The sequence below is a fragment of the Stegodyphus dumicola genome, chromosome 4 (assembly GCF_044657685.1).
Source record: "Stegodyphus dumicola isolate Sdum_Otavi_A_Nest chromosome 4, ASM4465768v1".
In the NCBI taxonomy this organism is placed as follows: domain Eukaryota; kingdom Metazoa; phylum Arthropoda; class Arachnida; order Araneae; family Eresidae; genus Stegodyphus; species Stegodyphus dumicola.
In genome coordinates, this window is record NC_140771.1 from 127,202,573 (window position 1) to 127,227,091 (window position 24,519).

The 24,519-nt window shown below is 35.1% G+C and overlaps 1 protein-coding gene across 1 annotated transcript; it reads right to left on the reverse strand.

The window, feature by feature from the left end:
- Nucleotides 1-3,933: 3,933 nt before the first annotated feature.
- LOC118194566 (uncharacterized) lies at nucleotides 3,934-24,299 on the reverse strand. The gene is made up of 4 exons (XM_085815415.1): nucleotides 24,281-24,299; nucleotides 20,356-20,461; nucleotides 19,156-19,243; nucleotides 3,934-4,302 (listed from the first exon to the last, which is right to left on the reverse strand). The coding sequence occupies exons 2-4, from the start codon at nucleotides 20,459-20,461 to the stop codon at nucleotides 4,092-4,094; spliced, it is 405 nt and encodes a 134-aa protein (XP_085671541.1). The 5' UTR covers nucleotides 24,281-24,299; the 3' UTR covers nucleotides 3,934-4,091.
- Between the last annotated feature and the right edge of the window lie 220 nt (nucleotides 24,300-24,519).

Below are 24,519 nucleotides of genomic sequence, written 5' to 3' on the forward strand. Positions count from 1 at the left end.
TTCGACGACTCTAAAAGTGTCTTTAGAACTGTCCTGTGCAATACTGACGAATGAATTGTGTTTTGATTTTTCGTCAAGTGTTGTCATCAATTACTCCAAATCCACGAACCCGTAGAAAGCCACAATACTATTGTAAACATGATGTTTCCATTCTTTAAACGAATTGAGTGAATATCTGTATTTGTAGATGGTGGTATTTATAAATTGGTCAAGGTTGTGTTTAAACTTTTAAATAAAATATTCTTACTAGGATCGCAGTTAACTGTGAAATTAATGTCTAAATTCACGAATTCCTTAAGTTGTTAGCTATTAATATAACTGGTTTACTCTTGCGGATAGTAATGATACTACTTAATTTTTTGTTGTATATAAAGCAGATTTTGATGTTAGAGTCATTAACTTGGAAATCATTGGGAAACATTTTTTGTATTGTTTTGAGTATTTTGTTAAACTGCATAGAGTTAGGACGTATAAAATCGGTTTCACACTGTTAAATACTATTAGATTTTGTTTAGGGATTCTGTATTTAATAAGACCTTTAACCAGGTCAGTGAAATTTTATAGACAATGGAGTTTTTATTTTAAATATTATCTAGTGCTGCAAGTGCTTTAATGCGAAGGTAATGTTTTGATTTCTTTAACTAAGTTATTGCTTTTGAATTTATTAGCAGTTTTACTGTAAAAGTCAGAAGACGAAACAAAAGCTTTTGTAAAGTTCCCTCGAGAAATTTCGTTGGTTTTTTATAAGAGTTTTGATAGCAAATCCCTATTGGGATTTCCATTTTTTTCCGTAAGCAAGTAACATTATCAGTAGCCGCTAGTTGGCTATATAGCATTATACCGGCTATTATTCTTCTGCATAACTCTCTATATTGAGCGAATACATTACGAAAAGAGGGATGAAGGGAAAAAAATCAAAGTAACTGCTGGTCATCTTAAATACTATAATTCATGTATTCACTTTGTCCCCAAGGACTAATGACCTTCGTTAATTAACTATGTAAATTTTAAATTCTATTAAGTGCTATAAATTGCATTAATTTTCTATTAATTTTCAATTTTTAAATGCTTAAGTTTCCTTCTTACTTTTGCATCAAAAATTTATTAGTTCATTCAAAAATATGAAATATAAAAGTAAAAATATCCCTCTTTCCTTCTTGTGTTCCCAAATCATTGTGCGAGAATTAATTTACAGTTTTTAAAACCTGAAAAAACGCATGTGTGCGATGTTGTCGTCATGCGATGATTTCTAGATACTTTATTTTTTACCACGGTATTTTCGACGACGATGTTTTTAAACTACGAAGTTTTTGAACCGCTTTATATTCGACGACGATATTTTGTACCACTATGTATTAGAACTGCGATGCTTTCTCTTTGCTTTTTTTCTCTCGCGATGTTTCGTACCATGACGTTTTCGACTAACACCGCCTAGGAGACATACGTTGAGCACATACTTATAAAGTTTGCTCTGAAAATTGGGCTTTTGCTGAAAAGCTAATTAAACAGAGTGGATGATTGCGAACTATTAATGGAAAAAATAGAAAAAGTTGACTTAAAATAAATTTCCCAAAGTGCAATTCATCTTAAAGAATTTCGTGTAACAAAATTTTAATTAATGTTTTTTTTTCGGGGGTAATTCAAAGTTATTTAAATTAAAATTTGTAATTCACGTTCGTTTCACTCTCATGGTTTCAGTTCAATATATATTGCGTAAAATATAAACTTACACATTTTTAAACCAGGATTTTTTCCCCTCTGAAAACAGAGAGTAATAATAATAATAATAACCATGGTTGAGAACGCCTTGCATAAAATATCACTGTCTGACTGCCTGTAAAATTCAGCATAATATATTTTCGAGCTGAAACTTTATTTAATAATAGCGTTAGCCAGCAAGAATGTGAGATGAAGCCGCATTGCGTTAAAATCAAAATATCTATCAAATGTAGCATTATATGTCTGCTTCTGATTTAATAATATTAACACTTAGAATTTTAAAAAATACATACACTTTGACTGTATGGTAGAGTTCCGCCAGAAAATGGAGGTTCGGGCACGTGCCCGTTTCTCCTTGTAGAAATGGCTGAAATCAGGCCCTCGATACTGTTGAAGTAAAATTTTGCCCTTGGAAAAGTAAATATTTATAATTAACAAGCATATTTATGAAGCAAATATAATTCGATATTTATTCAATATTTTGCTTATATCAAATTTATGATGTTGATGAAGGGTTGATGCTTTATTTATTGGCTTAAAGTTATGTATATTAAACTAAGCTTATAACATTTCATCAACACCATAAATTTTGATTAACAACACTTTACTAACATATACTTTTACAAGGATGTTAAAACAAGTCACTTCACTGCGCTAGCATAAAATCTAATTTTTCTTACTTAACTTTATTAATGTTTGAAGTTTTAGTCTAAAAAATTAAATTTGGATAACATAAAGGAAGCATAAAAAATATGTTTTCAATTAACTACGGAAATATAATTAGTGACTGATAAGGTATTTCTTCCGCCTTCTTTGCATGCCTTCGTGATGTGGTGGTCTGCATGCTATGCGCATATTCCAGAAGTCCGTGGTTCGATTCCTGGCGAAAGCATACATAGCCAACTGGTGGCTACCAACAATGTTACTTGCTTACGGGAAGAAATCGGAATGCTAATAGAAATTTGCTATCAAAACGCTTATCAAAAACCAACAGAATTTCTCGAGGCAACTTTACAAAAGCTTTTGTTTCGTCTTTTGACTGTTACAGTGCAATTGCTAATAAATTCAAAAGGAATAACTTAGTTAAAGAAATAAAAAAATTACCTTCGCATTAAGCACTTGCAGCACTAGATATTTTTTTAAATAACAACTCCATTGTCTATAAAATTTCACTGACCTAGTTAAAGGTCTTATTAAATACAGAATCCCTAAACAAAATCTAATAGTATTAAAAAGTGTAAAAACAATTTTATACATCCTAAGTCTACGAAGTTTAACAAAGTACTCAAAACAATACAGGAGGATGTTTCCCAACGATTTCCAAGTTAATGACTCTAACATCAAACTCTGCTTTAACAAAAAATTAAGTAGTATCATTACTACCCGGAAGAGTGAACCAGTTATTGAGTAAGCCAGTTCATTTTTCATCTTGCCTGCTTCCAAAAAAATACTTTAATGTCTCAATAAGTGTCGCCCGAACTAAAAGGTTGGTGGATGATGATTCTCCACACCCAGGATTTGGCGATTGGGTTCCCTGAGAACACCAGTCGCCCTTTAAAAGGGGGAGTATAAGGTACATCTCCCGTCTTCTTAGCATGCCTTCGTTGTGTGGTGTTCTGCACGCTGGGCGTGTATTCCAGAGGTCCGCGGTTCGATTCCCGGCGAAGGCTTTGCTCATTTTCCCTCTTGCCTGCTTTCAAAGAAATAACCTAATGTCTCGACAGACTTTATGGGGGAAAATTAGGCTCTTTAGCGTCACCATCCATTTAGTGGTGTAGTGTAGTGTATTTAATTATGGCAAAGCACACTAAAGCTATCTGCCTAAGAGGAGGGATGCCTTCGTGGAGGGCTTTCTAAGGGAAACTGGCTCGTACACACGTTACACATGGGGAAAACCACGAAAACACCCATGCAACCAGCCCGTTCGCGGGATTCGAACCTCGGACCGAACTACCAGTGTTCAGCGACTTTACCGCTCGGCCGCTGGTGGGCTCCCATCCATTTAGACTTTGAACATTCGTATGATGAAATGAAATAGTGATAAAAATGAAATAATGTATGATACTTTTGAAATTCTAGCAGAATATGATATGAAATTTTCATCCTTTTTGCTTATTATTTGGAATAAATCAAAGCCTAACTATTATAGTAATATCAATTAAAAGCAGCATCTGAATTGTATCTTGCATTTTAAAAATTCTTTTAAACAAGATGTCACACAATCTACATATGTTTTATTTTACACATAATCTAAACAGCATCATTTGAGATTGAATTAGAAGCAACAATAAAGAAAATAAGCACTTATAACAATTTTAAAGTTTTTATTTAATGCAAAACAAACTCATCAACTGCCTGCTTTTATCATGTGCTTAGCCGAAAGTGTTTTTAAACCATTTGCCTGCATCGTCAAGCCACACACCCAACCTGTATTCGTCGCATATATTTCGATATACGGCGGGTTTATGTTTAGACATCGGGCTCACTTTTTTGCCCATGACATGGCATCGAGTCCTCAATCCACAGCAGTTGGGTCCTGACCAAAATGCGCATTCGCCTCCAATAGGTATGCATTTATCATCCCTGAAAAAATTTAAAAATTAATTATTAGGCATCCATAGATTTATGTAGCAAAAATAAGACTAATAATAATAATCCACATGGAAAAATAATCCACATGGAAATTAATTGGAAGATGTAAAAAGGGGCTATTTGACAAACTTTAAATTCTACAGGAGCAGCAAAAATGCTTCACAACAATGTCAGAAGTCAACAACACGAAATTATGAGATCGATGTAACTAGGGTCCATGTAATCTAATCACCATTTTTCAAACGTCTTCTGATATTCTTGTAAAAAACGAGATAGTTTTTTTTTTTTTTTTTTTTTTTTTTTTTTTTTTTTTTTTTTTCTGCAAAATGAGACTTTTGCCATATAGTCCCTTTTTACATCTTCCAATTCAAATGACATCTCGGAATCAAAAGTTCTGCCATCACGTGGTCTTTGGAAGTGAAGTTCCCGAAACGCCGCCATATCGAATGACGTAAAAATAGCAGTAGAAGCAAAAATTTATATTTTTTCTGTATATTAATGTTTCTATTGCAGCAACCATAAATCATGGATTTTCACTATCTTGAATCACGATGTTTGGGTTGTAGTATAAGAGGTAGGAAAACTAAGGCTAGAAACACAACATCTAAATTCGGATAAAGACGACGGTTTGTATTCGGCTATCAAAAATGAAGGAGGTACAAACCGCGCGCAGGAAATATAACTGCGGTAGAACACTTGAGAGCGTTATGATTATCGCTACGCACTATCAGTACATGGAACAATATTAAAAATTAAATGGAGCATCGGCTAATTTCAATTTGATTAAAAGGATCTGCGCTTAAAATAGCTCGATCCACTTTAGCGATTACTAAAGGAAATTGGAATGACAGGATGCAGGCCTAAACCTAGAGTTAAAATTTTTAAACCGAAAATGGGTCTTATTGTTCCATTTGCAGCATACAATTTGAAAGAATTACGTATTTTATGGTTTGATGTTGTCGGAGTGATGGATAAATCTGCACCAGTGTCCATAAGAAAGCATAAACCGACCGAATAATGGATATTTACGGCAATCTTTTAATTCATGTGCATCAGAACCTGCCATCGAATCTACTGATGATCGGAATTTTCCGACGCCTTCCAGCTACATGGGCTTTTAAATTTTTTAGGATATCACCAATTTAAAGTGATAGTAGCAGTAGTATCTATTGGGATTATATTTTTTCCTTGAATGGCTCTTGCTTCGATTAAAACTAGAGTATCGATATTTAATTCTAGACAGTCTGTGAACAATTAATTCCGAAATTTGTTTTTCTGAGTTAGAGATTTTATCAAGGTCAGTATTCATTACAAAATTGTCTGCACTAGTAGAATAAATTTCTCTCGTTGAGTTCATTTCAAATATTTTATCCGCAATTATCGATAAGTTACCTAAGTTTTCATACTTTTAACGGATTCTGGCAATTTCTCAAGCCACAAGGTTTGATAACCCTTAGCCATTATATTTGTTCAGCAAGTGATTTTCATCTTACGCAATAAATGACTTGGTTTCGTATCGCCAAATGAAATTTCTGTAAGCAATTTTATGAAACATTTTCCCTCACTTTCTTTAAAAATACTTTTGCCGCTAGACAAGCTCCCCACATTACCTGTGACAGAAATCCGCTAAATATACTCCACGCATTACCTATTTCAAGCTCCACACATTATTTGTGGAGACTTCAATTCACACAATCAGCTTTGGGGCTCCAACTCCACAAGTCCAAAAGGAAAGTTCCTTGATGGATTCTTCAGTTCACATAAGCTTGTCATTCATGATTAAGCCTCGGATTTACCTTCTTTCGAAACAGTGTCTTAGAGAAGGATTAGAAATAATGTCTGAGAAAAGAGTTATTATTATTATTATTATTAATGATCTCGTAGTTACTTCCAATCACCTAATTAATTCGATTCAAATCGCAAAATTGAAGAAGACAACTAAATATACCCCCACTGACTCTCCCACTAAAAATATATTACTTTTGAAATCAAAAGAGAACTCAGAATCGGTTTTAATGAAACGTTTTAAAATTACTAAAAAGAAAGAAAAGAACATTATTAAGCAAATTCAACAATCCGTACTTCCAATGACTTTTTCCTTCCAACTCATTGCAACAAAAGAATATCTAAATAAAGCAACAGAAGAATTTATAACAAAAATCCAAGAAATCTGTGAAGATACCTTACCAATACAATCTCCAAAACCTTACTTTCATATAAATTGGTGGACTAAAGAGTTACGCGCTCAGAAGCATAAGACGAGAGCATTGAAACGGAAAATGAAATCGATTACTGACGATGAATTAAGACACCAAGCCTGGCTTAAATTCAAAAACTAAAATGCAAGCTACAAAAATATGTTCTCTAATCTAAATTAAAAAGTTTTCACAAATATTGTTCAAACAGTAAAGAAATTTATGGCTTCTTATACAAGATCGCCAGTAGTAAAATATTCAAACCGTCGCAAATCCAACTTCTCTCAAATTTGCTTTTAAATTCTGCTGAAATTCAAGATGCTACTCTCTCAGCCCTAAATAAAATTCTTGTCTCTATCTTTCTAAAAGATGATCCAGCTGAAGATTCTCTTACTCAAAACACAATCTGCAATTGCAATGACATTCCGCAAACAGAAAACATAATTCCATTCTCAAAACAAGAAATCAAACAAATAACTAAAAGGCTAGCTTTAAAAAAGGCACCAGGCTCAGATGGCATCGATAATCCCATAAAATTAATTAATCCAGCACATCCTGATATAAGCTGTAGTTTTTGTAATCGATGTATGGAGCTCTCGACCTTTCCTGATTGTCTAAAAATTGGTAATATAGTACTCTTCAATAAGAAGAATAAAGCTTCGATGACTCCAAATCTTAATCTCATAAGTCTTCTCGCAGCCCTGAAAAAAGGTTTGGAAAGAAGTCTCATCAGCCGCCTAAAATTGTGAAACCTTAATAAGCAATAACCAGTTTGGATTTCAAAGCCCACTTTCAACAAGTCATGCAATTAATTCAGCTCTTGAACAAGTCAGAAACAATAAAATCAACCAACTTCATTCTGCAATAATATGCCTCGACTTAAAATCAGCTTTTGATTCTTTATGGTGTCCAACGGTATTACAATCGCTGCGTTTCTTTAAGTGCCCTCAAAATTTGTTACTAATTATTCAAGATTACTTCAGAAACAGGAAAAGTATGATTTTTTACAATACTGAAATTGTGCGTTATCAAGTCGTAGGATGTCCCCAGGGATCTTGCATGAGTGCAGATCTCTGAAATATCAGTTTCAACAACATTATTGTCGATCTAGGGCCAGATCACTCAAAAATTGTAGCTTTTGCAGACGATATTGCTTTTATTACAAGCGCCCGTACCAGAGATATTTTACAGGATTATTGCAACGAAACACTTCAGATATTTAACCAACTTTGCAAAATTCAAAAACTGCAAATTTTACATATTAAGTCTCAAGTCTTAGTGATCCATAAAACATGGAAAAATACACCTAAAACTTTAGCTCTAAAATTTGATAATCAAAAGATCAAATCTGTGAATATAATCAAGTGCCTCGGTTTAACAATCAACAAGAAATTCTCCTGGATTCCTCATCTACAAAATATTAAACTTCGTACAACATCAATAGCTTACTGCCTACGACGTATGCATGGATATAACTAGGACGTAAATCTCCATATAACACGGATTCGTCTAAAAACAGTCATATCAAAAATGGTAAATTACGAAGCCGGAATTTGGGCATAACCAATGACTAATATGGTGAACTCCGATATCTGCAAATGTGGGGAATAGAGAACTCCTGATCATTACACTTTTGCATGCCCCTTAAAGGGAGGATATTCACATAAAATCCCTAGGATCTGATCTCCTGGCATTCCAAAGGTTTCTAATTAAAGATAAACAGCAGTATCCAAAGTTTCAAAACATTATGGAACGACTCTCTTCCTACGACCTAGATCTCTGTCAAGTGTAAATCCACATAATGCATAAATTCAGTGAACTTTTACATGCTGTGATTATGGACAAAATGACTCTACTCGTAAACTTTATAAAGTGCAATAAACCTTTATATCTGAAATAACCTATGTACATTATTAGCATTTTTATTACAATTCATTATAAAATTGTGTTGCCAGCACTAATTATAATTATCTCATTATGTTTATCTGTTTTCTAATTATGTTTATCTCCTCTTTTGCTGCAACAAAACAGGTGTTCAATTTAATATTAAGTTTATCTCCTCTTTTTGCTGCAACAAAACAGATGTTCAATTTAATCTGTGAATTTCAAATTGTATTCAGACTATTTTGTAATATCCTTATGTCCTGCATCATTTTTTTTAATAAATACTGGATGCAGGGCGTACGGTGGAATTGCACGATATACCATATAATATCCAAACTCTAGACCATTTGGAAAGCTTCAGTCTATGTAAATTCTTATAAAAATTGCAATCCCCCACTTTTTTTAAGATTCAGTGTGGGAAGGCATTACTAGTTGACCCGTGATACATCGCTTGGTGTTCCCCATACTTTACCTTTTGCCGCTAGATGTTTATCATTCCATTTCACTTTAGATAACATCTCATATATTTTCTAGTGTTCTTTACCAGTGATATTCGGAACAGAATTGTCGGTTTTCTTGATTTCGATGGTTAGAAGAAATAATTTATTCTGTGCATAGCGACATTGACAATCTGGTACACCACCCACACTGCTATTGTTGGCATGAACAGTAAATACATTGGATAATTTAATAAATTAAATGATAATTCCAAAATGAATTTGTCATGCCTCGCGCTCGTTCAAACACGAGGTGGGTTCTTCTGTGTAAGCTTACCATAGTGGGAAAATAACACTTGTCCGCTTTGACATTTTCTTCACTAATTTATTACACAAACTGCACTATGGATACACCATACAACGAGTACACTGTAAAATAAACTATATACAATATATATATATACAAGACGCGCAAAAAAAATTAAAACTTATTTCTTTTCTCTACGTTCTCACACGGCATGCTCGCCGGTCCAACTCCCAGTACCCTCTCCGTCCAGTCTTTCTTCCCCCCACCAGCCTGCCTCGACCGGTTTTTCCGGGGTAAGTCACTTCCGTTCTTCGTCTTTCATCAGGGGAAGGAACTTCACACCTCCCCTCTGGTTTGTAAATATTTACGACTGAGTCGAAAAATTTGAAACCCATATTATTTTAGCACTTACCAGGTAGTCCCTCTTTTCCGGGACACAGCACAAGGAATCACAGTAAAATCAGAGAGCAAAAAAAAAGGGTCATCCTACAGTTATAAACACTAACACAAAAAAGAACACTTAAAACACATAAACATAAAAACTGCACATGTCCAAATTTCTATAGCGATACAAACAAAACATTGCAATATCAACTCACTGACACTTCTGTAAGGAATAATTCGTTTACTAATATACCCTAATAACACAATCTTTTCTAGAGTAACCACAATAATACAAAAAAAATAATAAATGAAAATTACAATATCTATATACTTTTTGCCATACTAGCATTGAACATTATCCTTTCTAGTGTTACAATAATAAACAAACACACACAAAATATATATATATATATGATACCAACATTAGTTTCTTTTTTTTTTCAATTTAGTTCAGATTATTGGTCACTTATACATTCGTGAGGGATCCTCGACAATGCGTCTGCATCGGAGTTTTTAGCTCCTGGTTTATGCATTACAGTGACTTGGAAGCGGGATAGAGCTAATGCCCATCTCTGTAATCTAGCATTCCGGGGTATCCCATCGGTTAAGTACTTTAATGGGTTATGGTCTGTATGCAACAAAATTTTATTTCCGTATGTCCAAGTTTCGAACTTGTCGAGAGCCCAAATTATTGCATACGCCTCTCTTTCTATAGTGCTCCATTTAGACTGAGCGCTAGTTAATTTCTGGCTAGCAAATGTTATCGGTCTAGCTTTCCCATACTCATCTCGTTGAAGTAAACACGCTCCAATACCTATTAGTGAGGCGTCTGTGTTAATTTCAAAAGGTTTCCGTATATCCGGCGTATATAAAGACGATGCCGTGCACAAAGCATCCTTTAATTCTTTGAATGCCTTCTCGGCTTCAGACCCCCAAGGTATATCATTAGGTATAGATTTTCTCGTGAGATCAGTTAACGGCCTAGTTACTTTTGCATAATTCGGAACATACTCTCGATAGTAATTATATAACCCCAAAACTGATCTTAATGCCTTTTTGGTTCTAGGTGGCTTAAAATTTTTAATGACCTGCAATTTCTCTGGATCTGGGCCATGTCTGCCTGAGCCTACTATGTGACCTAAATATTTTACCTCCGACTTGCCAAAAGAGCATTTCTCTAAATTAGCCGTAAAGTTCAATGTCTGTAAAGTATTGAGTACGGCTCTTAAATGTTTAAGATGTTCTTCCCACGTTGACGAATAGACAATTATATCATCGATGAAACTTTCAGCATAATCACTATGTGGTCTAAGAGCTTGATTCATAACTCTTTGGAAAGTTGCGGCAGCACCTGACAAACCGAACGGCATCACTTTCCACTGATACTGACCCTTCGGAGAAACAAAACTCGTCAGATGTCTACTTTCCTTCTCCATAGGGATTTCCCAATACTCCTTAAGAATATCTAGCGTAGACAAATAACGTGCTGCCCCTGCCTTATATCGAAGCTCTTCTGCGTTTTGCATAGGAAATGGGACAATCTGACTTTCCGCATTAAGCCCTCGATAATCACAACATAAACGTACGCTTCCGTCCCGTTTCGCTACACACACAATAGGGTAAGCAATCTCTGCTGTGGAAGGTTCAATTAAACCTCTTTCTAACAAATCAGCAATTTGCTTTTCCACCTGTGGCTTCAACGCCTCAGGTACCTTATAAACATGGGGTTGCTTTCTTTCAACTCCCGTTTTTAACCTGATACTGTGGGATCCTTCGCACATTTAATCTCCCCGTCAAACACTACATGGAAAGATTTGATTAATCTGCTCAACTGATTCCTTTGTGACCTATCTAAATGTTTCCATTCCTCAGAAACACAGATCCTCTCTAAAAGTTTATCTACTTTAGGGTTTCTTTGAATAGGCGCGTGCTGCACCTCCCCAAATTCTGTGTCAGCCTCATAGATTATCCCTACTGCATTTATAGGCTGTATATATTTCCGTAACTTATTTTGATGCAAATGTCTAACCGATTCATCTGGCAATTTTACCAAATATGAATGTGGAGACTTTTTCGCAACTATTTCTCCAGGTCCTGTCCATTTCGAGCAAAGTTTATTTGTTGACGTTGGTATCAGTACTACTACCTCATCTCCTATCTCGAATTCATTTTCCTTAGACCTCAAATTATGATGATGAACATATTTCTGCTGTTTAGCTTCCGAATTTTCTTTAGCGAATTTCTCTGCCTCCTGTACCCTATTTCGAAGAGAAATTAAATATTCAGTAACTGATTCCCCAACTCCTTGTGGTAATACCGTCTCATCTACCCAACTTGATTTAAGTATTGCCAGTGGCCCCACTGGCACCCGACCATACATCAGCAAAAATGGTGAGACTCCGGTAGTTGAATTCGGTATCTCCCTATAAGCCCATAACAAACATGGTAACTGCTTATCCCAGTTTCTTCCTTGAGTATTTATCGCGTGATGCAACATTGACTTCATTGTTCCTATCCATCTTTCCACTAGCCCGTTTGACTGCGGATACCCTGGCGTAGAAAATTTTGGCGAGGCCCCTAACCTAGTTAAAAATTCTTGTGTTAGCTTAGCCTTAAAGTTCGTTCCGTTATCCATGGCTATCATTCTCGGAACTCCTGTTCGCATGAAAATATCAATGAAAGCGTCACATGTAGCTTTCGCTGTTATCGCCTTTAGTGAAATTGCCTCCGGCCATCTGCTATGTTGATCAACAACACATAACACATACTGGTGCCCTCTTGAAGATTTCGGCTCAATCGGCCCTAAAACGTCCGCATTAACCACTTGAAATGGAAGTTCTGGCCTCCCTACTGCTGTAATTGGAGCCCTATCCTTCACTTTAACTTTCCTTCGTAGCTGGCATTCCTTGCAAGCTTCGCACCACTTCCGCACCTCCTTTGACAATCCTTCCCACCAAAACGACATTTTAATCCTTTCCGCCGTCTTCTTTGCTGCGAAGTGCCCCCCTTGTAAGCTTTCGTGAGCCAACTTCACAATTTCTTTCCTGCGGCTTTGAGGAACAACTAACTGACTACATCGCTGCCCATTGACACTTCCCGTATGGTACAAAATTCCTGACTCCGGCCAATACCCATTCTTGTTATTACGTGCATCCATGAACGCGCTTTTCAGCGAAATACATTCCGCTTGCTCCTGTCTAAAACGTTGAGTTTGCGATAAGGGTGGGTTATCAGCTGACATTTGCTCACTGCCTCCCACTTCTACTTCCCCCTCATCTTTACTCCTTACCAACGGTGTAGTACGAGCTATTTCCGCTTCACCTTCGACCTCGTGACTGGCTTTTTCTGTCGATTCCTTTCCGTCCAAGTTACTCGATACCTGACCAACTCCCAATACTAGTTTTTCTTCCTTATCTTCTCCCCAATAAATATTTCCTTGTTCCCTGAGAAGTCTAAAATCTCGAGGTGTCACCAGCGCTTCCTCGTTCAAATTATGCACTACTGCTGCATGAACGTTTACATAAGGCTGTACCTCCTCTTCTCCTGACCAGATACTGATAGGTACTGTAACTAATTGGGCTTCTACCTGGGGTCCCACGGCGGGTTGTAACCATATCTTCCCTCCAGACTCCAAATATTTCTGTGGAACTACCGATTTCCGGATTACAGTAACTTCTGCTCCGCTATCAATCACTCCTTTGAATCTAGCGTTGCCTATCTGTAGTTCTATCCTAAGTAATTCCCCACTTGCCCTAGTTAACGGAATTTCTTCTGCATAGTTAGCTAACTTCAACCCTACGCATATTTTATTTAATCCCTTTGATTCCACCTCATCCGTATCCTCTTTTTCGCTTCCTCTCTTGGGTTTCGCTATCAGGTTTATCGCTGGACAAAAACGCTTTATGTGTCCTTCACCCTGACACTGAAAACATTTTAGAACTTTCTTATTTGCCTGCATCATTCCTTGAGGTTCTAAAGTTTTTACCCCTTTGTACTTCTCCTTATCAACCCTGTAATCAGAACTGAAATTCCCCTTACTCTTATTTGGTCGTCCTAATTTTTCCCCTTGTCTTATCGGTTCCTGTTTTGGTCCCACTTTATTTACTTCCTGAGCACTCGTATTGTAATTTCTAGGCATTGCTGCAACGTAATTATCCAAATCATTTGCAAGCTCTGACGGAGATAACCAGTTTTCTACCTCTTTTAACAGTATATGCGCCTTAACATTTGCGGGTAATTGATCTTTTACTTGATCGACAATCAATAGTTCTCTTAATTTATCAAAAGTCTTAACTTTTCTGGATTCTAAGTAGAAATCAAGTGCTGCCTCAACCCTCGCTATGTGCTGAGTATACGTTTCCTCATATCTTTTTACACATTTTTCTAAATTCTTTTTATGTTGCAATGGGGTAATCTGGAATTCTTTTAATACTGTATCTTTAATCTTAATATAATTATCCAAATCCCTTTCACCCAGAGTTGAAATCAAACTTTTAACTTTAGTTTTTAAACTCTGCAAAATAATTTTCCCCTTATGTTCTTCAGGAATTTTATAGAGATTAAACATCATTTCCGCATGATGGAAAAAGAACGGCCATTCCTCAGCTTTAGATGGCGGGTCAATCATAACTCCTTTCATTATTTTTAAATGTTTCAAGAAATCATTTCCCTTGCTCTCAGCATCTGAAACCCCTTCATCCTCTGAACCCGATTTATTTCCTCCTTTATCTATTTTTCTACTCTGAATTTCTAATTCTTTAATTTTTATCTCGTGTTCTCTCTCTAATTGTCTTTCCCGAAATTCCATCTCTTTTAATCGGTCTTTAGCCGCATCTGCCTCTAACTTACACTTTTCTAGCTGCAGCTCCATTTCCTTTAACTTAATTTGAGCCTGCATGTTCTTAATAATTTCATCAGATTCTTCTGACACCCTATTTCTCCTTTTAGGACCCATATTAACTTCTGGTATTTCTTTTCACAGCTTTACCCATACAACACATAAATAACACTTAATTTTACAGGCAAACATACATATTTCACTACTACTGAATACTACCATTATTCATTTAGCAAATATTATCATTAGTGAACACAATCATGAATACCTTTCTCATATTACTATTAACATATATTTCTATTAACATATATTTCACCATATATTGTTAACACATAAATACCAAAAATTATATTAGCTTTTGAATTAGTACAAAAAAATAGTTCTGAATACTTTGGCCTTACGCCGTAATACCTTACATATTCTGGAAATGAAACAAACATTTACTTATTGTTCTCAAATCATTAAGCTAATTAATTTTTAATCAACCTATTAACTTTAATGACTAAAACATTTTGCCAAAACACGGCAACAACAAAAATAGATAATTTCTACCTTAATTAGTAACATGAGCACACCATTAAATGTTTCGAAATTACTGCTGACATATTTTTGAATTATTTTAACATTCATTTAGCATACATTATCTCCTTAATAACAAAATTAATCATAATTCCTTATTTGCATATAAAATATACTTTCTAAGTGTCTACTGGCTTTAACGCCTGGCATTCTCATCATGTTATTAACCGACATTAACACAATTTTAATTGTCTCCGTTACTATAGTAATTATTGGGAGGGAGCTCTCTTCATTTATATATTGTGCTTCCCAAGAAATTAAGAGGGACTTACCTTTGATCCCGATAGTAGAAAATGACGAGTTGTGCTCAATTCTGTACAATTTCCTCATCGCGCTGCATAACACTTCACTTAATAATATCACCACGGTAATACTGATGATCACTTTTACCATCCACTGTTTCAACACTGCACGAACATTTCAATTAATAATATGACCACGGTAATACGGATGATCACTTTTACCAGCCACTGTTTCAACACTGCACGAACATTTCAATTAATAATATCACCACGGTAATACTGATGATCACTTTTCACACGACGAGGTTTCATACACCCTTTCGTTTATTTGCACGTGTAGGCTTACGCGTGCCACTTTCCGTCTTTCATGACCATCTTTTGTCATCTTCCTTGCTTTCGTGACTTAGTTCCTTCATTTAAACCACGTTCACTCAAATCACTTTTTACGATCTTACTTCCTTCGTATTTTTGGTGATTTCTCTTTTCCCACTATCCTGTAGGGTTGCGCCATTTGTCATGCCTCGCGCTCGTTCAAACACGAGGTGGGTTCTTCTGTGTAAGCTTACCATAGTGGGAAAATAACACTTGTCCGCTTTGACATTTTCTTCACTAATTTATTACACAAACTGCACTATGGATACACCATACAACGAGTACACTGTAAAATAAACTATATACAATATATATATACAAGGCGCGCAAAAAAAAATAAAACATATTTCTTTTCTCTACGTTCTCACACGGCATGCTCGCCGGTCCAACTCCCAGTACCCTCTCCGTCCAGTCTTTCTTCCCCCCACCAGCCTGAAACGACCGGTTTTTCCGGGGTAAGTCACTTCCGTTCTTCGTCTTTCATCAGGGGAAGGAACTTCACAGAATTAGACACATTTTAATTCCTAACAGTAAAGAAAAAAAGCTTAGAATTACAAGCACCAAGCATCAAACTTTTTATTGTTACCTATATTTGCTGCCACTCTAGAAAAACTAAACTTTGCGATAATAAAGATAATATTATATGGTGAGAGAGCTCTTAGAAAGGACACAAAAAAGCGAAAGTATAATAAGAGAAAAAGAAGACTGCAAACAAATGAAATAAAGAAAGTTTATTAAATGCATTAATTTGCACGTACGGTAACCCGCAGTTACACAAACGCACCCTTGTGCATTTGTAACATAGCTAGTAATTAAAGGCAGAAACGTATGCAGAAAAAATCCCGATGTCTCAACCAGCGGCTGAGTGGTGAAAGCAAATGAACATGGTAGTTCACTTCGGGATTCGAGTGACAGCGAACCGGCTGGCTGTATGTGCGTTTTCGTGAGTTTCCCTATGTGCAACATGGACACTAGCCAGTTTCTCTTAAAATGTCCTCCATAGTAGTAAAAATATCTCAGATAATGCCCAGTAAATGAGATAATACAAAAATACTCATACAATATTAAAATATTTAAATGCCTAAGAGAATCGTATTACCTACTTCAGTAATAAAATTAAAAGTAGTAAAATTTATAAGATATTGTACAGTAAATGAGTTAATATTAATGAATCGGTAAAGATATAGTTACAACATCTTAACAGAGTAAGAAGAACACGAGGATATTACATGATACTGTTTCCGAAGAGACATTTAATCCAGAACGTTAAAAGTGGAATTGAGTATATCGTACACATTTAAGAGCAAAAGTATTTTTGAATGTATTATCTACCCATGCTATTACATTTGCTTCCGCAAGGTTGAGGAGACGGTGATTGGGGTGTTTGGAATTCAAAAGATAATAGTTGGGGTTTCCAACTATTGCACAAGCACAATAGTTAGTAACAGGAAGACCGAATCGTTGGAAGTAATCCGTAAATGAGCCATGATAGTTTAAATCCCGTGAAAAGTACGAAGAGCTACTGATCAGCTGTTTTCTAACTTCGGAGAAAAATTTCTGTGCCTTTCTTTGTGTTGTTTCAGTGTCCAGAAAAACGTTACTATTGATTGACACGTTTTCTTATTCAGCATAGCCTTTACATCCGAAACTAGAAGTGGTACGTCTAGTATGTGTGCTTGGGGCTCGGTGACTGCTCTTTTAGTGATTATATAATATATATATTCTTTTAGTGATTATTTCTTTTAGTGATTATATATTCTCGGTCATTTCAGTATGAAATAGAACACAATGCAATTTCGGCCTAATGCTGGCCAGCATTATTAATCATTTATTTCTGGATTTTCCTTATCACAATATTTTTGCTTTTGTGAATTACGGTTGTCTGCAGACAACACGCTGTGTCTGTGTATGCAAATCTCAAGTGCCGTTACTACAGGATCTGGTCTAGTGTAACGAATTCCTTTTTCTGAGGGAACGCGGTGGGCATGATAATAATTCCCTTGCTTTAGATCACCATGCTTGGAATTTTCTTTAAAATTGTCGGTCGGAAGTTTGTGTACTGGAAAGAACTTTATGCAGACTTCAGAAAGGATCACAGACCTCTGTCCGTCCTCTGCGGAACATTTTCCCCGTCGTGGGTGTAGTACTATTGAGAGGGAGGTTGGAATTAAAAAAGGGAAAGAAACGGAAGCAGAAGTTTTTTCTATTTTCTGTAGGAACAGTTGTATTTCAAAAATGTTTTAATTTAACTACTGTATATTTTTCTGTGTACAATAAGAAGCTATAGTATCTTATAAACGAATGCATATCATTTAGTTGGCGACCTTACAGTGATCATACCAAAATTGTCACTTTTTAATCTTTCAATGCAATGACTGCAACTGTTGACTTTAAAAGCTTTGAATCTTCCTCATTTCGTTACGCTGTATATATATATATATATATATATATATATATACATAATTTTTAATCCAGTACAGTTTAGTACTAGATTAAAAATTAGTAATTATGATAAATTAGTAACTATAATTAGTAATACTGATAAAATAATCATGAAAAAGTAATTATGATACCCATTTTCTCAAATTATTCTTCCCATATTGTTACACACTTTGTATTTACTAATTAATTAATTAGATTTAATATGATTGTACAAATTAGCTATTTTTATTTCAAAACTTATATCACTGGCATTACATAAAAATTTAAGGAAATAAGAAAAAGATCTAGCTAAATTTAATTGCTTACTCATTTATCAATTTTTCATTTCTTGAAAAAGATTTATAAAATGAAAGTTAAGTGGCTTAAAACGAGACTAATGAGATAGTGGCTTAAGCCACAATAGTTTCGGTATTATTTACGTCTTGCAAAATGTAATATTTGTTTGGATCCACTGTAGAAAATATGAAGCATTAAAGAAAAACTTGCTAAATAGACTGCATTCGAATCGGCATCATACAAAGCTCAAATTATATTAAAAGTAATTTGATTCCTATTTACTAACAGTTCTGGATTTGGATTATTTAATTACAGCAAAGTACTCGAAGGGACGAAATGCCTTCGTGAAAGGCTTTCTAAAAGAAACTTACTGTTATGCACGTTACACTTGGCGAAAACCACAAAAACGCCCATGCTGCCAGTCCGTTCCCTAGGATTCCATCTCCGGAACGAGCTACCAGTATTCTTCGGTCGCTGGTGGGCTTATTTGGTTAACATGATGGCTGAGATTATATTTTCTAGATTCATAACGCATTCTTATATAAATTGTAGGCAAAATGTGATTAATTATTTTTGGTAACATATTTATTCACTTTATCCTGCAAAATATACAAACGCAAACAGCAGTTATTCTTGGTTAACAGAATAACACACACAAATGATGTTCATGTTAGACACCTGTACAAATTAGGAAAAGGAGACACACGACTTTTGGCATTATAATCCGAAGCAGAAGTGTAATGAAGTGTTGTATTTGATCATAAGATTTAACGCAGAAAGTTACCCCTTTTTACAAATAATCGTTATTAAATGCTGGCATAATTTAATATTTTATATATTGCTATTATTAAATGCTAAATATCTATAATTCTATTGAAAAAAATCTCACCGTTGCTCAGTCTTTGGTGCTCCCGACGGTATCAATGAGAATAGTACCTTTTCTAGAAAGTCTAACCGATTTAACTCCTCTTGAATAGCTGAAAAACAGAAAGACAGCCCATATTACGCGTAGTCGGAAATTTTAACTTTAGTAATTCATAATCTGTATAGCAATTCTGTATTTTGTTGTCTACCTTCTATTCTCATACGTATAAAATGTAGCTAAAATATTAAATGCATACAAATATTATCATTTGTTTAAAGATAAAATATTTCTTATCTCCAAAGTTGCGCATGTTTCATCTATGAAGAGTTTTGTTATTTCAGAAGATGTGGTCTTAAGATTTTCTTTGTAAAATCCTGATAATTACACTAAAAGCATTTATACGCTCAATTTGAATTAGAATGCACACACGGCAAAAATTCGCGATGGAAATGCCCATATATGGTTGGTGCGCTAGCATTCGTATTTCGTAAAGAATTTTTAGAATCAATAGTTTCCATTTGGAATCAAATTATCAGAATTAACCGTACCGAAATGTGTTGTTTAAGCACAGTTCTTTGAATGCATTTTGAAAAAGACATGCAGAAGTTTTTAATATACAAAGGTTAGCATAAATGATTCAGTCATTTTGAAAAGGTAATATTTTCAAAAGCATTGCGGGTACGCACATCAAAAATATATGAAAAGAACCACAAACTCACCAAGTTTCTTTCACTATTTCACCAAATTTCCAGGATAAGTGAAACGTTGCTTCATCGCTGAATATCATCTTGGTGGCGAAATCTTCGCCCTTCCAATGTTAAAGTTACGAACGTGATCCTTCGGCTTTAATATTTGCAAGAGCTACAATTAAATCGCAAAAGTTTCCTCACAGTTTTTGGTGGTATTCCGAACATCTGGCCAATTGTCAAGATGAACATCTGGACAACAGTGCTACAAAATGTATGGAATGAGCTCGATTATCGTTTAGACGTGTGTCGTGCCACCAAAGGGTCACATACTGAATATTTGTAGAGGATGTATAAACGTGGTGAGTTTGTGGTTCTTTTCATATATCTTTCATGTGTGTACGTAAAATGCTTTTGAAAATATAGCGTTTTGAAAGCGAATGAATCATTTATGCTAACCTTGTATATCTCATACAACTCAATGGAAGCAAATGAATAGGAATAAATTATACCAAGGTAATACACTATTTGAACATACCTTCCACATCCTTAATGTTCATGACAATTTCAGAGTCTTGCTCATCGTCTTCAGAGTAAGCAACGGCAACAGCGCTCGCCACTAGAAATACCCAAAATGCATTCATCTGAAAAGAACATAATATATGCAGTTTCTTTCTAAGGAATTCAATTTAAATAAAATGTTTATTTAGGTGAAAAAACAAGTAAAAAAATCAAAACCCAAAAACTAAAATCTGAAACACCAATAACCTAAAATATTTAAAATTCAGTTCTTTTTTGCATCATTTCTTTTTATATTAAAATATTTATCTCCGAATTTACAAATTTTAATTTTACCATAATACAAGTATGTAAAAATTTTAACATTATCTGCAAAATATTTAAATTATGTTATTTTTTTTATATACTTTCTGCAAAGTTAATGAATCTAGAATGAAAATGAATTTTTCATTGAAGTTAGGACGTCTATGCTAAAATTGCGTATACCATTTATTAATATGCTCTAAACCAGCGTTTCTTAAACTGTGTGTCGGGACCCCCAGGGAAGTCGCGGGACCTGCAGCAAGGGGTCGCCGAAAATTTAGCAATTTTGATATTCCTTTATCTTATTATAATAATTTTACAATTATTACAACAGATAAAGAGAAAAGGAAAACGTTTCGAAGCATTCTTTTTATAATTGAAATGTTCATTTTAATTGCTTTGGACGTGACTCTGTCATTTCGCACTTATTTAAAATTTTTACATTGTTCTATGTCTTAAAATTAGAAATTAAAGTTAATGACCTAAAACTGCAATAATATATTACAGTAAAGTGAAAAAACTGCCAGTTTCACACACGTGTGTGTGGGATTCACGAAATGCTTATGGGGGTCTCACAAAATTTTCATAAATATTATGAGGTACTGGGGGTCGCGAAAGAATCTCAGTGATAAAAAGGGGCCGCGACTGAAAAAAGTTTAAGGAACCCTCTGTAAACTCAAAATCTCTCTCCTCAAATAATATTCTTTAGCTGTGCAAATATTTAGAAATTCTAGAAGTATATATATATATATATATATATATATATTTAACTCACGTCCTGTACTACAAAAGCTAAAAAATTCTGTAAATTAGCATACTGCTCCGAACAATATTTTTTAAATTATCAGGTTGTTAAATTCAGTCACAGCAGATCAAATAACCGAATACAGTTAAAACTAGATCTTTTTTTTTTTATTTTGACCTATCATCCAGTAACAAAATAAAAGTATAATCATCATAAGAAATCAGTTTTTTTTTTTCAAATAATACAGTTGCGCTTCACATTTATAATAATCTATATGGCGTTTCCCAAACTTATTTACACATGGGAACTACTTTTATAGATTAGAATGTTATGCGAAACACTTTACTCTCGTCCCCCCCTTCGAAAGCAATTCTGCTAGTAACTGTCAAAATACAGTTATTACAAATTCGTTTTATTTTATAATAAGTTAACCATAGAAAAAACACATATTTGCTTTTAATAATTCAACGATATTAAGAGTTTGGATATCACATTATGGAGATGTACGTATGAACCTACCGATTCTTGCACAACTGTTCTGTAGATTAGATGCATACTGGTAGGCTTATGTCTGAGACTGGCACAAAAATAAAGTCGATTTCGGTCCCTTGTGTTTGCTTAAGTTAGTGATGAAAACGCTTTCTCACACACATACGTGAAAGCGAGCTGAATTATGATTTTCAGTATAGCGTATTGAAATCATGTTTTATTTTTTTAATCTTTTTTCAAAATCTAGGACGACCCACAGAGACAAACTTTTCAAGGACCACTTTTAATCCATGGACCACAAAATTAAGAAACACTTACCTGTGCAATTATGAAGAAAATAGTTTTAATTTTTAATAAATTATTCTTGTTTTCTGCTATTTTTATATCAAGAGCCTCAAAAGAAATGAAAAGAGTCCCAAACACTTTATCTGTGAAACATATTATAAATACACTTTTCTACAAAAAAAGAAAAAAAAATTCGAAGCACCAAGAAGGACTTTTGCGATCGTGACGAAATTTGGTATGCAAAAACATCTTGATCGAGCATGCAAATGATCGAAGTTTCAAGGCAAATGAACAGGAATTGCAATCATAGCACGCATTTTAAATTAGCAATACGCAAAGTATAAAACCAGTAACAGAGGCGGAAAATTTTATCTTTTTTTTTGCTGCTGCCATTGTAATTCCGTAAAGAAGCAACTAAAGATGTCATTACGACGCTATCGAATTACGACGCTTACAGACAAATAAACGACTTCGAAGGTGGTCGCATTGTAGAGTTACGTTAAGCAGGGTGGTCATATCGAGCAATAGGCCGCTACCTGCAGCGTACAGACACTGCTGTGCAAAGGTATTGGCAGCAATGGTTGCTACTAGAAAATTGCCGACGAAATGCAGGCTCTGGAAAGCCAAGTACAAGAAATGCGACACAAGATAGGATTATTGTTTGCCAGGCCCGAACCGCCAAAACGGTATCATTGTAGACTATTCAACGCAATACAGCCACGTGGACACCTCCCGTTATACCGTCCCCCATCTCACGACGGGGTTTCGCTCACAAAAGCTTTTAAGACGTTTGCCTTTGACCTCACAACATCAGCGGAGTCGTCTGAAGTGGTCTCACATCGGATCATCATAGTGTTCAGCGATGAATCCCGCTTCACTCTTGAAGCAGATGATCACCGTGTTCGTGTGTGGAGAGGACGGGGCCAGCGGTCCCAATCAGCCTTTGTTTCTTAAACGTATACTGCCATAACCCCTGGTGTGGGGCTCTATTTCATATGACAGCAGGTCATATTTAGTCATCCTACGTACATCTTTAACAACTCAACTATACGTTGATACCATCCTGCTGACGGTTGCATTATGGTACGTCATTCTGGGGTCATTTTCCAACAAGATAATGCCAGGTCTCAAACCGCTCGCATATCTCTGGACTGCCTCCTTGCGGTTGATACTCTTCCTTGGCCAGCAAGGTCACCAGACATTTCACCAATCGAGCATGTCTGGGGCATGGTAAGCCGCCAGATTCGGGCACCACAAAATATCGCAGATCTGGAGCGACAACTGATGAATGCCCGGCAGAATGTGTTGCAGAATGACATTAGCAACCTCTACTACTCCTTTCCTCGACGAATTTAAACATGCATTGCCGCCAGGGACGGTTTGACCAACTACTAATTTCAACACTCAGTGGGTGACTGTGAGCCGTGAACAGGTATTATGACCCTGATTTTTTAATCATTTTATTATCTGTATATGAGCTATGCGCAAAATCAATTTCATCAAAAAAAAAACATTTCCTTCATGATGCTTCTAATTTTTTTGCAAAAGATTGCATTATTATTAAACGAAATTAATTATTTCAAAGTAATATGTTATTTAAAGATTGAATAACAGTCAATTTAAGTAAATACTTGGTTAATATATTCTGTTGGGAATGTTGGCAGAGAATATTTAAGAAACAGCACATATTTGTAAGAGGAAATTAGTTTATAAACACTTCAAGACATTAATTACGAACACTCTTTAATTAGAAACATTTACAACAACGGATTTCGGGGGTGACATTAATTGGCAGAAATCTTCATTGTGTGGAGCTTTTAACAAATGTTAACTCATCATTTTTTCTCATTTTATCTATTTGGAAAAAGGTATTTTAAAAGACTATTGCTGCGCCGTTTCCCGATGCATTTCTTTGCGAAGAGGTCTTTACTTCTTTAAAAATAACTCGGTGTATTCCATTTAATTATTTTTGGCTTTCACTGTTCGGCGAAATTATACAAGTTATTCTCAGTATCTGAATCTCAATATACAAGTATTATGTGACTCGTATAATGTAATAAGTTATGCAACCTGGTTTTTAGAAGACATCCGAAAAGAGAAAGAAACAGCAAAGCATACTTACACTGCAGATCAGTAGGAGAAGTAAATAGGGTGACTAAAGTTCTATTTTATACTAAATTTTTATTTCTTAATATTGCATTATAAAATGGATTCATCTGCTAAAACATATTTATCTCACCATACGACAGCTCTGAGAATTCGAAACTCAATTAAACCTGTCAGTTTTGTGATTGACAGTCAAAACATCATTTAAATATTAAAAGTTCAATTTCAATAGTTCGATTTATACTTTCGACAAAG

What these genes read in the sequence shown, in the direction of transcription:
- LOC118194566 (XM_085815415.1), bottom strand. Translation starts at nt 20,461, where the DNA reads ATGAATGCATTTTGGGTATTTCTAGTGGCGAGCGCTGTTGCCGTTGCT. An exon ending in GAACATTAAGGATGTGGAAG is followed by an intron (nt 19,244 to 20,355) that starts GTATGTTCAAAT and finishes TCTGTTTTTCAG; the next exon opens with CTATTCAAGAGGAGTTAAAT. An exon ending in GCACCAAAGACTGAGCAACG is followed by an intron (nt 4,303 to 19,155) that starts GTGAGATTTTTT and finishes AAATTTTTTCAG; the next exon opens with GGATGATAAATGCATACCTA.